At 36.0% G+C, this 14,071-nt stretch overlaps 1 protein-coding gene across 1 annotated transcript in view; it reads right to left on the bottom strand.

The window, feature by feature from the left end:
* The window catches only part of CD96 (CD96 molecule), a 98,258-nt gene that overhangs the window by 40,528 nt on the left and 43,659 nt on the right, over window positions 1–14,071 (bottom strand). Inside the window, exons 8-9 of the mRNA XM_074214448.1 lie at window positions 13,144–13,233; window positions 8,272–8,361 (exon numbers count right to left, since the gene is read on the bottom strand). Coding sequence (XP_074070549.1) covers window positions 8,272–8,361; window positions 13,144–13,233 — 180 coding nt within the window. The remainder of the gene's footprint in view (window positions 1–8,271; window positions 8,362–13,143; window positions 13,234–14,071) is intronic.

Genomic DNA, 14,071 nt, shown 5'->3' with positions numbered 1-14,071 from the left:
AATTAATAGGAAATATATTCCTAAGTCGTTTAACAGTCTATGTTAAATGTTGAATGATAGCACTCAAATAATCTATATATCATCTCTGGTTCTCACTACATGCCTCCTGGATGAGATATTTTATATCACTTTGATACCACTTTTCTCATACAAATCAGGGTTGACAGTTTTCTACCACAGGACCTTTCCATTGTACATGAACAACAGAAATGGACTCTATAGATTGTGGCATCTTATTATTCATTTCCCTATAATATTATGATAGAATATTGAAATTCAGAGGAATTTCTTTTTTTTCATAATACATCATTTAGAATGATTAAGAGTATTACACATCTTCCTAAATGACAGTTCTCTTCTTCCTATTTGGGTTTAGGCCCATTTGTTCATCCATATATAATACCTTTCCAAGACAGGTGAACTGATGGACTAACTCACAGAGCCATCTGTCTAACTGGATTCCTTACACTAGACAATAGGTATTATGTGCCCCCCAAAACACATAAATTGTACCTGTGTAATTTGTTAGGGCCCATTTTTAAAGAAAAAGAGATTCTGTATCCCACTGGAGATGCTCTGTGGTATTCTTAAGTTTAATGTAGTTAGCATAGTGTGATATTATCCTCTCTATTATCCTTCCATGACAATAGAGAACAGCTCTGGGGAACATAATTTTCCATTTTTAATGTTTCCCTGGATAACAACAATCAGATTAAACAAAGTTATCACTATGGTTACATCCAGGAAGCAATGTTATCTTATCATTTACAAGGGAAATTGCCTGTTGTGCTGGTCCAAACTAAGTTTAAATTTAAAAAATATCCATTATAAAGGTATCACAATTTTTAAAATATTGATGATCAGTTTTCAAGATAATTTAAAGGGAAAGATTCCAAAAGATTGGGGGAACATCATGGATAGTGTTATGATTTCAAAAAAGTGATTGAAAAGACAGCAATAATTATGGATCCACATCCCCCCCATAAAATCTTATGAAAAATGGTCTATAAATGAATAAAAGGTAGTCTTGAATAATAGATAAATTTCATTCAAAAGAACCTATTTCTAATTAATTTTGATAATATTCCTAATTGATCAGCATGATTTCAGTTTCACTAGCAGCCTCTAGGAAGGGAGTCTGAATAAGCAGTGTAAAATTGCTTTAAAAAACTTGGTACAAATGAGTTAAAAAAAGCTCTTCAAAACTATTTTTTTAAATTTCTTTGATAATCAGAAAAAAGCCTAAGAAAATATCTTTAAAACTCACAGATGTGTTTCAGGCAAAGCATAAAAAGTTGACTTCCATTCCCTATTTAATTACACTTATTAATTCGAGGATTAACAATGAGACAGGGATGTCAGAACTAGATGACCAGAGTAAAACTTTTTGTCCTTTTATCTTTGTCCTGGTGACAGCCTCATTACTATACGTGGTCAAGCTCAGAAATGTCTGTGAACATATCCATTCAATTTTTAACTTTGTCCTATTCTGGTTATTTAGATTTAGTTTGAGATGGGGTTTTTGTTTTCTTCTTTTTCTTACTAACTACTGTCTAAGCAATAACAAAGAATGATAAGATTCCTTTCTAAAATTCTTTCCTCCTTTCTATCCCTATAACATGTATTAAGTTACAAAATAATATGCATAGTGCTAGAACGCAACCAATCATATGGTCCCTACTCTCAAAATTTTGTAACTATCTGGGGACATTAAACATGTAGATTACAATATTCAAGAAAACAACATAAGTGATATCATAGGACAGTGTATGCTAAGTGAGAAGTTCAGACAATGATTTCAGAAGAATCCTCCAGAGGAGGATTAACTTTAAAAAAGTTGATAGCTATGTCTATTAATAGCTATATTAATAGCTATGTCTATTAATAGATATATTAATAGCTATGTCACTGAGGGGTAGAAAAGCTGTGAAAGCCTTAACATGCAGTTAACAAAACACAAAACAACAGACTGTTGTTTATCTGTTCTGGAAGAAGATCATGACATCAGGGAGATGATGCCAAGACATGCAAGTGAATTGGATTTGAGTGAGAGTGTGTTGTGAAAAAGTCACCAGCCTCGCTGTCTCCTCCAGAATCATCTGAGCCTAGTGGCCAGATGTGGCTCAGGATCACTGGAGATGATTCGGGATGCAGAGAGACACCTTGGCTTTACAAAATTGGTGTCATGAAAGTCTTAATATATAGGTTTCATCTCAGCTGCGAAGGCTGGAAAGAATTTGGGTGAGTGGAAACAGCAGGGACATCCTAGGCAAAAAATGTTAGGGTGAAGAAGGAAGAAAGGAGAGGGAATTTACTAGTCTTCTTAAAGAGAAGTTTATAGAAAGGAGAAACATGAGACTGGGAGGAAGGTTGGGGCAAGATTATGGAAAGATTTGAATATTGGGTCCAAGAGACCAGACTTTATATTTATGAGTAATGAAAGCCGTTAAAATGTAACTCTAACTGGGGAGAAAGGGAGTATATATTCAGAAATGAAACTGATGTTAAAAAAAAGAAATAACAAAATCAATATAAAAATAAATGGAGAAAATGACATGTAGTAATAAAGCAGCATGTAAATGAGAGGGAGGAAAGTCAATGGACCTAACAATATAAAGGCGCAATGAATTAACCTCTTGTATCAGAGTTTTCTGCCTCTGATCTAAGTATTTATTGAATATTGACCAGTAAATAGTCAACAAACCTATACTAAAATCCATCTTGCTATGTACCAGATATGGATGGAGCACGATGCTAGGTGCTATGATGTATTGTAAATACATTGTCAATGCCTTTAAAACACATTAGAATTTACTATGTGTCTAGTAGCTAAAAGAGAGATATTTATTGAATATGCACAATAATTGTGGGAATGGATTTATGTTGACAAAACTACTAATTCATCTGGATGTCACTTAACCTTCACGGGCCTCAGTTTGTTCATTTATAAAATCAAGAGTTGAACACAAAGGTAAGATAATCTTTATGTCCTTTCCAGCTCTATATTCAATGATTTTAAGCCTTGTTCCCTAATTCACTATAAAAGGGAAGTTGGTATATCATGACAATTTCTTGAGGTTTTGAAAAACTTCACTATAACAAGATCTCTCTTCTCTGACAGGGGCTTAGCACACTGAACCCAAGGGCATCATTGGAACAAGACTCTAATTAAATATTGCTCAAATTATAGAAGTTATACCTTGTTATCAAGATGTCTTGAAAACCTTCAGCATTAATTTTTTGGTCAAAACTTATGTTAAATCAGTGACTAATTATATTCATTTTAGTCTTCAAGCTTACTTAAAGAATTGCTATAGGAATTTAAAAATCTTGTATTTGACTCTGCAGTATGATGTGATATTATTGAATCAAAAAGCAAATAAGCTCCGTTTTTGAAAGTTCTTTGAGCAAAAGGCCACAAGATGGAAAACATCATAGTCAGTCACTGCCTTCAAGGGTTCCTGCTTCTGTTCTGGGCTCAGAGGACCAATACACTATAATTTAGACATAGCTATGTCAAATTACAAACATCTAGCCTTTGTTCACTCTCCCTCTGGGGAAGGATTTGTCAAAATGCAGAAAGCAATGAAAATATAGTTTTTAAAGGGAAGGAAAAACATTAAATTGCCTGTTTGCTATGAAAATCACCTGGGGCACCTGGCTCAAGTAAAAGATTTTATGTATATATCTATATGTCTGTGTGTGTGTGTGTGTGTGTGTGTGTGTGTGTATTGAATCCCTATACTATATTTCTAATACTGTACCAGTCATTGAAGTTACCACCAGCACCACCACCACTATCATCATCATCATCATCATCATCATCATCATCAAGAAGCAGTATAGTTTAGTGGATAGAGCACTGGATTAAAAATCAGGGAGATCTGGATTCAAATTCTTCCTGTGTTTTCTATATTCTCCATTACTGTAATATACTGGAACAACTGACCTGGAGATAGAAAGACTCACCTTCCTGAGTTCAAATCCAGCCTTAGATACTTACTAGCTGCATGACCCTGAGCAAACCCTTTTAATTATATATATATATATATATATATATATATATATATATATGTGTTGTATTTTATAGCATTTAAATGTTATAATATACAAATGTTGGCTACATATGAATATATGTAATATATACATATAAATAGTAATCACAATATAAATGTTAATTATATATATTATATAAGTTATAGTTTAATAGATATATTATACATCAATATAGAAATAAATGTGTATATTATATAAGTACAAACTAAATGCTATTTATATATAAATATACATATATTTTATATATTTATGTGTGTACTTAATATACAAAGATACATCATATAATATCTGAAATATGTACAGAAAATATATAAGTAACACATGAATGCTAGCTATATGACTTTTCATATATGAATATGACTACAAAATTTCATATAGATAACATTTACATTGCATTTATAGCACCATCCATGTTAAGCATTTAATAATGCTTATCTCTTTTGATACAACAATTCTTGGAGGGGTATGCTTCCTCATTTTACCCAGATAGGAAATGTCTGAGTCTAGATTTGTACTCAGCTCTTCCCAACTCCAAGACTAGCACTCTATCCACTATACCACCTACTAGCCAGACTCACTATGCAGTGATCCAATTCAGTGAGAGAATCAATGACCTCTGTGAATGACTGCTAAGTACTACTCTCTTCCTCCTCTTTTTTCATATACCAGGGGATGGGACATTTCTTTCTTCCTTCAACATAAATGAGTTCTTTCTGGCAGTCACTGCCTCCCACAGTTAGGAATTACCCCTGGTCCCTACCTTGAGGATGAGAACCCTGTTTCCCACAGAATGTAGAGCAATGGGATCAGGGGCAACAATTCATAGTGGAGGGAAAAATTGGGTTTGGCCTTTCCTAAATATATGGTCCTTTTCTATCTCTAGGTCTCCCCAAATTACATTTGGTGCCAATAAAATTTTTCTTCCCTTTCATTTCTGTAATTTGTTTAGCTAAACTCAAGGACTGGTATATCATGAATATTTGTTGAATTAAAATTTATGAAGTGCTCCCTTTAACATGAAATCCCCAAAGATAGAAATGACCAGGGACTTTATTTTTTCAAATTAATTTGTAGAGACTATAATACTGTGTACTGTGCTTGAAAGGGATCTCAAAGGTTCACTAGTTCATTCTCCTCCCTTTACAGATAAAGGAAATGAGGCCCAGATTGGTGAAATGATTTATTCAAGGTCCCATGGCTGGTGAATGGCAAAGCTTCAAACCCAAGGTCCTCTGGCTCTATATCCAGAATTCCTTCCCTTGTACCAAATTTGGTAACTTCTGAATGTAGAGTGTGAAGTAGAAATTAAGCATTCACATTGCATATCTCCTTTCCTTGGAGGCTGAAGGTCAGTATCAATCTTAGGACAATTGGGATTAATGAGGCTGCTTCTACAGTGTTTTTAAAAAGAAGTCAATGGTCTATATTTTTTGAAGTACAATTCTCCAGCTAATGTCATTGCTCTCTTAATGGCTTTTTTATGCCCCAGAAAGACCTGATAAAGTGAAATGGCACATTTGTCAAGAAACCTGGGCAGCTGTGGTTACAGGTACAGCAGAAATGCAAAGTGAGAGGTCATATTAAAATGTTCCCATTCCAAAATATAAACAATTCATTCTTCAAGGAAACAAGGTGACATGTTCATTTTTAATTTTATTTAGAAATACACTGAACCCTCAATTAATTTGTAATCAACTAAATAGGACACTCAAGGTAATGGTACTTTTTTCAATGTCAAAAATTTAGGCTAAACATAGAAAGATCTGATGCTCCTCAAATAATGCAAAGGTCAAAAGGCAATCAGCAAAGCTAAAAGATAATGATTCTCTATTTGGTCAGCAAAAAAGCCAAGGGGCTCTCTAAAAACTGAGTCTTGTGGGAAACAGAGCAATGAATATGAGGAAGGTTGAAGAAAAGTACAAGAAAAGAGAAGAGTTGGGGGGGTAAATATTCTCCTCTCTTCTCTGTTCATAATCCCATTTTTTCTAGTTTCTCTCCTAAATCTGTCCTAACTTTGACTTCAGTGTTCTTCCTAGGCATCACTACTACTCCATCCTTAACTTTCACTTTTATTCATTGACAATCTTGACTGTCAAAAATAAATTACTAACATTTACATAGCACCTTAAGATTTGCAAAGTACTTTATAAATATCACATTCCATCTTCATAACGACTTTGAGGTAGAGTACTATTATTATCTTCATTTTACAGATGAGGGTACAGACTAGCAAGGGTTAAAAATGACATCTCTAGTCACATAAGTAGGCTATGTCTGAAGCAAGATTTGAAGTCAGATCTTTCAGTCTCCATATCCAGTACTCTATTCTCTACATCACCCAGCTCTAGTTAGCTATTTCAGCTTCATATTGTCCTCTGAACTTGAATCCTTTGCTGCCTTATTCCCAACTTGTACTATTCGTGTTTTGTAAAATTCTGGTCCTGGGCTACTGACTTCCTTCATTGTTTTTACCCCCAGACTTCTGAATATTGTTACTGGTTATGTCCAACGCTTCATGACCCTATTTAGGCTTTTCTTGGCAAAGATACTGGAGTGGTTTTGCCATGGCCTTCTCCAGTTCATTTTACAGATAAAGAAACCGAGGGAAACAGGGTAAAGTGATTTGCTGAGTCCAGATTTGAACAAGTCTTCCTGACTGCTCTCCTGGTGCTCTATCCACTGTACCACATAGAGGTTCCAGATTGTTGAACACCACTAAAGTCACACAAGTGTGACAACTGGATCCAGGCATTTATGTTAGCAAATTTCTACTCATAACATTAGCATGGCAATCCTTTTATTCTTCCTTAATTGACTATAAGACCTCCCACAGCAATTTTTTCTTCTGTCCTCAATCCCTCAATCCTCTTGCACCACTCACTTTTCCACTTCTCTCTCTGAAGAAGCCATCATGAGCTTCCAATTTTTTTCTTCTCACACCTCAAAGCCCTTCAAAATCTCTCCCCTTATGCTCTCCTTTGCTCCAATGTCTAAATAAGATCTTGCTTTTCTCCTTACCAGGGTAGCCCTTTCTACTTGTATCCATGATTTTCCCCCTCCTGATTCCTCTAGGAACTTAGTTACCCCTTCCATTGTTCTCTCTATCACTGATCCTTAATATTTCCCCATCCTTAGGCTTCCTTCATGATGTCTATAAATATGCCTAGGTCCTCCATTCTCTAAAAACATTTACTTGACTCTATCATTCTCCTCAAGCTCTACTCTTCTTCTCTCCTCCTTTTCTCACCCCAACTCTCAGGAAAAAAGAGATCTACACTCTCAGTTTCCACTTCCTCTCCTTCCCCTCCATTCTCTATGCCTGGCAATCTAGCATCAGACTTCACCATTCAACTGAAACTATTTTCTCCAAGATTCCCAATGATATTTTGATTGCTAAATCCAAGGACCTTTTCTCAATTCTCACCTTCTTGAGCTCTTTGTATCATTTTACACTTTTATTAATTGCTCTTTCTAGTGCTGTCTTTCCCATAGTTTTTATCACACTACTTTCTCCTTGTTCACTTCCCATCTCAATCCTTTGGCTAGATATCATATATATCTAGCCCTTAACCATCAGTGTCCCTAAGGTTATATTGTGTGTTTTCTTCATATCTGTTCTTTTCTCTTTTTGTATCCTTTCTCTTAGTCATAGCATCAGCTTCCATGGTTTCAATGAGCATGTTTTTGCAAATGACTCCTTGAGTTAGATATCCAACTTTAATCAGTCTCCTGGGTCCCATTCCCACACCACCAACTGCAAATTATTTATCTTTAGCTAGATGCCCCATAGGCATCTCAAGCTAAGGCTTCCAAAATAGAATGGGGTTAAGTGACTTGTATGGGGTCACATAGGTAGTAAAAGTCTGAGGCTGGACTTGAACTTAGGTCTTCCTGACTCCAGTTCCAATACTCTGACCATTGCACCACCTAGCTTCCTTGTTGGATTTAGTTGAATTGAATTGGGCTGGACAAGAAAACTGATGATAGAAAGATGGTTACTACTCCAAACTCATGAGGATAGGGAATAACAGGTCAAACCATTTGACTTCAAGTATAATATTCTTTCCTTTATATAATCAATATATATATTGATATTTCCTAATATCTTTGAGACTAGACTGTTTTGAGGTCCCTGCTATCACCAGAACTATGATCCTATGATAATCTTCTAGCTCTTCCTCTTAAATAAAACTAGTGTACAAGAAGCTTGTTTACCTGTCCTGGTTGTGCTGCTGAGAGAAGGTGTAATGATGGATGTGTTAGAGACTGTCATATTGGATGAATCTGTTGGACTATTCACATAACCTGCAATGAAAATGGCAAACAGAACATTTATATTTCTACTATTGTGTAAAAATTCAGGGAAAAAGTGGGGGGGAAAAACCTTGGACTTTAAATTAGGAGACTTAGGTCTGAATCATGACTCTGCCAATTACTAGCTCTGTGACTTGGGGAAGTTATTTAACTTTCCTGAACTCCAATTTCCTTATTTGTCAAATAAGGATAAAAATATTTGCATTGCCAATGAGTGTTGTGAGTAAAGTGTTTTGTGAACCTTAGAGCTTTATATAAATGTGAATTATTTATGCCTATTCACAGATCATTGTATGGATCAAATGAGATAAAGTATGAAAAATGCTTTGTAACACTTAGCAGGTGACATATTACTTTAATCCCTACTTCTGGGGAACCTAAGGTGGGGGGGGAGATGGCTTGAACTTGGCAAATCTGAACTATGGTAGGCTAAGTTGATCAGGTATCCATATTCAGTGTGGAACCAATGTGGTAAGACACTGGGAATAGGAGGTGCCACTTGGATGTCTAAGAAGGCATGAAGTGGTCCAGGTTGGAGATGGAGTAATCCAAGTTTAGGTACTGATCAGGTGTGAAATTGGGTCACTGAAGGGCTCCCGCACTTCAGTAGGTTTAAGATAGGAAACTCAGTTGCCCAGTTAAAGCAAAGATCTGGGTCTGGAAATCTACAAAAAATTAGTTCTTTGGAAGTTGGTACTAATGTAGCTTTTTTATTATATAGAGCAGGAAGGAGACAAAAAAACCCCAACACCTGCTCCCACACATCCACACCTTCAGCCCATCCTCATGTAAACACACACACACACACATACAAACACACAAACATATTATGTAATTTAGACAGAAATTGAGACCCCTAGATGCAGGAAACCCAACCAGTGAGAGTGAAAGGGGGTTATCTTGGGAGAGAACATGCTCAAAGTTGAAGTTTAAGCAAAATAGTTATATACAATACCCTAAAAATGGTCTTGATGGAGAACACATAATCAGCGCCAAATATGGGAGGGGCATTCCTCCAAGAAGGTTTTGGGATAATTTATTGATACCAGGGGTGTGTGAGGCTCAGATAGAGGGAACTTCTTTACTGGGATCAAACATTGGCAAATTGTTTAAATTGACTTTCTGAGACAAAAGCAGGGAAAAGATTTAGAGATCATTGAAGTCAGTCAGTTTTACACAATTAGAAGAAGGTACTAACATTAGTAGCTGCCTGACACTCGGTTAACACAGGTCAGAACAGTGGACAAATAAAACTTGTCAGTTTTATGGACATTTAGGCCACTTAGCCTAAATGCCTTCACATCATTATAGCTATAACATCAAACAATTTAAAAATTATAATTATCACATTGATTTTTTTAAAAGTATCTTATAATCCCTAATATATACTATATGAATGCTACAGTCTCATTGATGTTATGGAGATGACTCAGGGTTTTTAGGGGCTCTCCTGATAGAGTGTAAGTTTTGGTAATTTCTACCTCTCTGAAATGATTTCTCATATGGAACTGATGATAGATGAATGTCTATTTCCCAAGGATCCACTTAGTTAAGTTTGGAAAATCTCAGCATCCAGTTAGCCACATGGTGAATTTTTTGATCATGGCAACACTAGAAGATTTTCAACTAAGATACAGCAGGGTTGTAAAGAGCATTAGCAGAGAAGATGCCCACACCAATCATCATCATCATCATCCTATCTGGTACATAGTAGGCAACTAATAAATGCTGATTGACTAAATGATAAACAATAATGTCTATCATTTATTTTTATTTTTAAGCCTTACAAAGTTCTTCATATATTATTTCATTTGAACATTACAACAAACATTTCAAGGTATGTGCTGTTATAAAGTATTAATTAAAGGAAATTGAGGCTGAAAAAAAACCTAAGGGATTTAGCTTAGTAAGAGTCTGAGGTAGATTTGAATTCAGGTCTTTTTGACTCCAAATCCAATATTTCAATGCTTTACCCCTTTAGCTGAAAAAAAAAGAAACAAAGAAAGGAAAATTGTAGACCTCTGCAGTGCTGAAATGACCTTATTATTACTACTAGGATTTTGAGGCTTGTTAGTTTGTTTCTATAGTTAAGAATGTATATATGTTTACAGAAATTTGCAGGGTTTGCTGATATCTGTCACATCTTAATTTGAATATCCTTTTTTTTTATTGTTGTTTGTATTCTTGTTTTTTGCAATTGGCCTCTCAATAGACTTTCAAGTCCTTGCTAGGTGTAGTGTAAACACTGATCCTTCATCAAATGAGTGTAAAATCATCACTGAAAGTCTGTCTTCCCACACTACTAGAAATGAAAAATTATTTACATACATACTCACATTGGATAATACTGACACAGTAAATAAACATAAATGAAAGTATATTATATGTAATAATACATATTTACATATTATATGTGTGTCAACCTCCTTGTCAGTTTGTACCTCCTTGGAAAGGACACTGCCAAGGTAAGTGAACTTGTCCACAGTACTCAAAACTCCATTTGCTGTTATCAATGGTTCCACATATGGATGGTGTGTTGCTGGCTGATAGAGCACCTGTGTTTTCTTGGTGTTAATTGTTAGGCCAAAATTAGCACAAGCAGCAGAGAATCAATCTATACTTCGTTGTATTTCAGCTTCAGAGGCTGCTTTGAGAGCACAATCATCTACAAACAGAAGACCATGCAACAACACTCCCTCTACTTTGGTCTTGGCTTGTAGCCTTTTCAAGTTGAAGAATTTGCCATCATTGCAGTAGCTGACCTTGAGGCCATGTTCATCCTCAGTGAAGATATTCGATAACATGTCTGAAAACATCATGCTAAAAAGTATGGGAGCAAGGTCACATCCTTATTCACTCCACTGGTGAATGGAAAATCTCAATATCATTGTCTACCATCCAGAACCTGGGCATGCTCGCTGTCATGAAACTGATGTACAATAGTGATGAACTTCTCTGGGCAACCAAATTTTGACATAATTTTCCATAAACCCTCAGGACTGATGGTATCACAGGCTTTTATTAGATCTACAAATGTTGCATATAGACCTCCATTCTATTCCTGTTGTTGGGCAGCAAACACCACATCCACTATTCCTTGACCTTTCTGAAGCCACACTGGATCTCAGGGAGGTGACCATCTTCCAGGTGAATGATCAGCCTTTTGAGGACTCTGGCAAGAATCTTACTAGCAATGGCTAAAAGAAAGATAACTTTGTGATTGTCACAAGACAATCTATTCCATTTAACTTTATAGAGATGTTCGATGGAGGCATCCTTGAATTCTTGGGGGATAAACCTCTTCATGCCATAACCTGGAAAATTTCAGTCAGTTTTTGGATGAACAATGGACCACCCACCTTGTAGATCTCAGCAGGAATAGACTCAGCACCAGGTACTTTTCCATTTGAAAGGAGCCTAATGGCATTCAAAAATCTCTTCTTCAGTTGAAACTTTAGCTAGGGACTGGTTGACTTCAACTTCAATGGCTTGTTTCTGTCTTCCCATTCTTCAATGGCTGCAATTTGTCTTAAACATAGAGATGTCATTTTGGCCTTTTTCAAAAAAAAAGGACAAGAAACAATTGACTTCAACTTAAACAGTCAATGACTTCTGCATTGATTGATGATGGTCTGTTAAGAGCACTATGGAAGTGTTCAGCTCATCTCTCTAAGATCAAGTTCCTATTGTTAATCAATGTAGATCCATCAGCACTGAATAGTTGAGATGCCCCATATGTCTTTGACCAGAGCTAGCTTTGGGAGGTTCCCCAAAAAAGTCTACAAAACCATTGTGTTGACCTCATTGCTATATGCCTGTGAGATCTGGACAGTCTACCAGTGCCATGTCAAGAAACTAAACAACTTCCATTTAAATTGTCTTAGGAAGATTCTGAAGATCACCTGGCAGAAGATACCAGACACTGAGATCCTTTCTTGAACTTAACTGCCCAGCATTCTAGTGCAACTACAATGGACTGGACACATTGCTAGAATGCCAGTTGTATACTTCCCAAAAAAACCTATTTTATGGAGAACTTACACAGAGCAAATGCTCCCAAGGGAGTCAAAAGAAGCAATACTGAGACATCCTGAAATTCTCATTGAAGAACTTTAGATTTGATTGCACAGCATGGGAGACACTGACACAGGACTGCCCAGCATGGAATGCCCTCATTAGTGAGGGTATTGTACTGTATGAAGAAGGCAGAATTGAAGCAGCTCAAAGGAAACATGAAATCCATAAGTTTAGAGTACCCACTCCAGGTGTTCACATGAACTATTTGTGCCCAACCTGTGGTAGAGCATTCTGAGTTCATATTGGTCTGATCAGCCCCAGTAGGACACACTGAAATTTGTCTCAAATGTAGTATGTCATTTTGGTCTTCTTCAAAAACAGACAAGAAATAAACATGTGAATGACAATATGTTGTTATTATTCAGCTGTTTTCATTGTGTCCAACTCTTTGCAACTCCATTTGGGGTTTACTTGGCAAAAATATGGGGTGCTTTGTCATTTCCTTCTCCATTTTGTTTTACAGATGAACAAACTGAGGCAAACAGGTTTAAGTGACTTACCAAGGCTCACACAGTTAGTAGATGTCTGAGGCTAGATTTGAACTCAGGAAGATGAATATTCCTGATTCCAAGCCTGGTTCTCTATCCACCTGAAGGTCTACAGAGCCTAGTTGCTCTCTCTATATTTTTAAATATGGTTAAATAACAAATAGCAGCTCTTTCTTTTAAAGAAAAATATATGTGAAAGTCATCTTACCTGTTGTGCTATTACTGCTGCTAGGAGATGTAAAAGTGGAGAAAGTAGATGCTGTGATATTGAATGAATCTGTTGGAATATTCACATAACCTACAAAATTAACAACAAATATAAATTTATTTTTTCCCCATCTTTTAACTAGTAGCCTTCTCTCTGCTGCTTCCCTTTACCCCATCACCTACTACCTAGTTCCCTTTTATGTATTATTTTTCCCCATTAGAATATAAGCTCCTTGAGAGCAAGGACTATCTGGGGATATATTAAGTAATTAGACTTCCAATTCCATCTTTAATGTTTTCTGTACTGCTACAAATACTGTACAAATATAAACCATTATTTGTGTCTTATTTTATTTGACTTTTTATCTGCATATGTCTTCTCAACCAGAGTCTAAGTTCCCTGAGGGCAGGGACTATATATCAAATGTCATTGTGTCTTCTGTAGTTCCTTATACACAGTAGGCACAATATTAGTGTTGGTTAGACAATTAAAAAAAAAGAAAGAAAGGAGCTATGACTATGGGACACAATCCAAGGCCATGTGGTTGGGATTTTTTAGAAGGGACAATTTAATGTGAAAAAAATAATTGGTGTTCTATAAATTTTTTTCAAATTTTCAAATTTCAGATTCCTCCCAATATTTCTCCATGGGTAATGGAACCACCATCTTAAGAGTCTTGCTGAGTGGTTTCTGGCATATTCTAGGGGGAAATTGAATCCAAATTGAGAGCAATGTGGAAAGAGATTCATGTAGGGGAAGCTGATTCCTCAACTTGTCACAGGTTTCCAGATTGTCTCCTTCAAACTACAAGAATGATCTCTTTGAGTGAGACTGAGCACTATCTCTTGGTTTGAGCTGATATATTATCTAACTCTCAGATGAAGTGCTTCTTCATATAATTCTTAGTTTATTCTAATATATAAACTCA

The sequence above is a fragment of the Macrotis lagotis genome, chromosome 1, assembly GCF_037893015.1.
Source record: "Macrotis lagotis isolate mMagLag1 chromosome 1, bilby.v1.9.chrom.fasta, whole genome shotgun sequence".
Classification (NCBI taxonomy): domain Eukaryota; kingdom Metazoa; phylum Chordata; class Mammalia; order Peramelemorphia; family Peramelidae; genus Macrotis; species Macrotis lagotis.
Note: the sequence above shows the minus strand (reverse complement) of the source record. Positions and strands in the feature narration are given on the sequence as shown.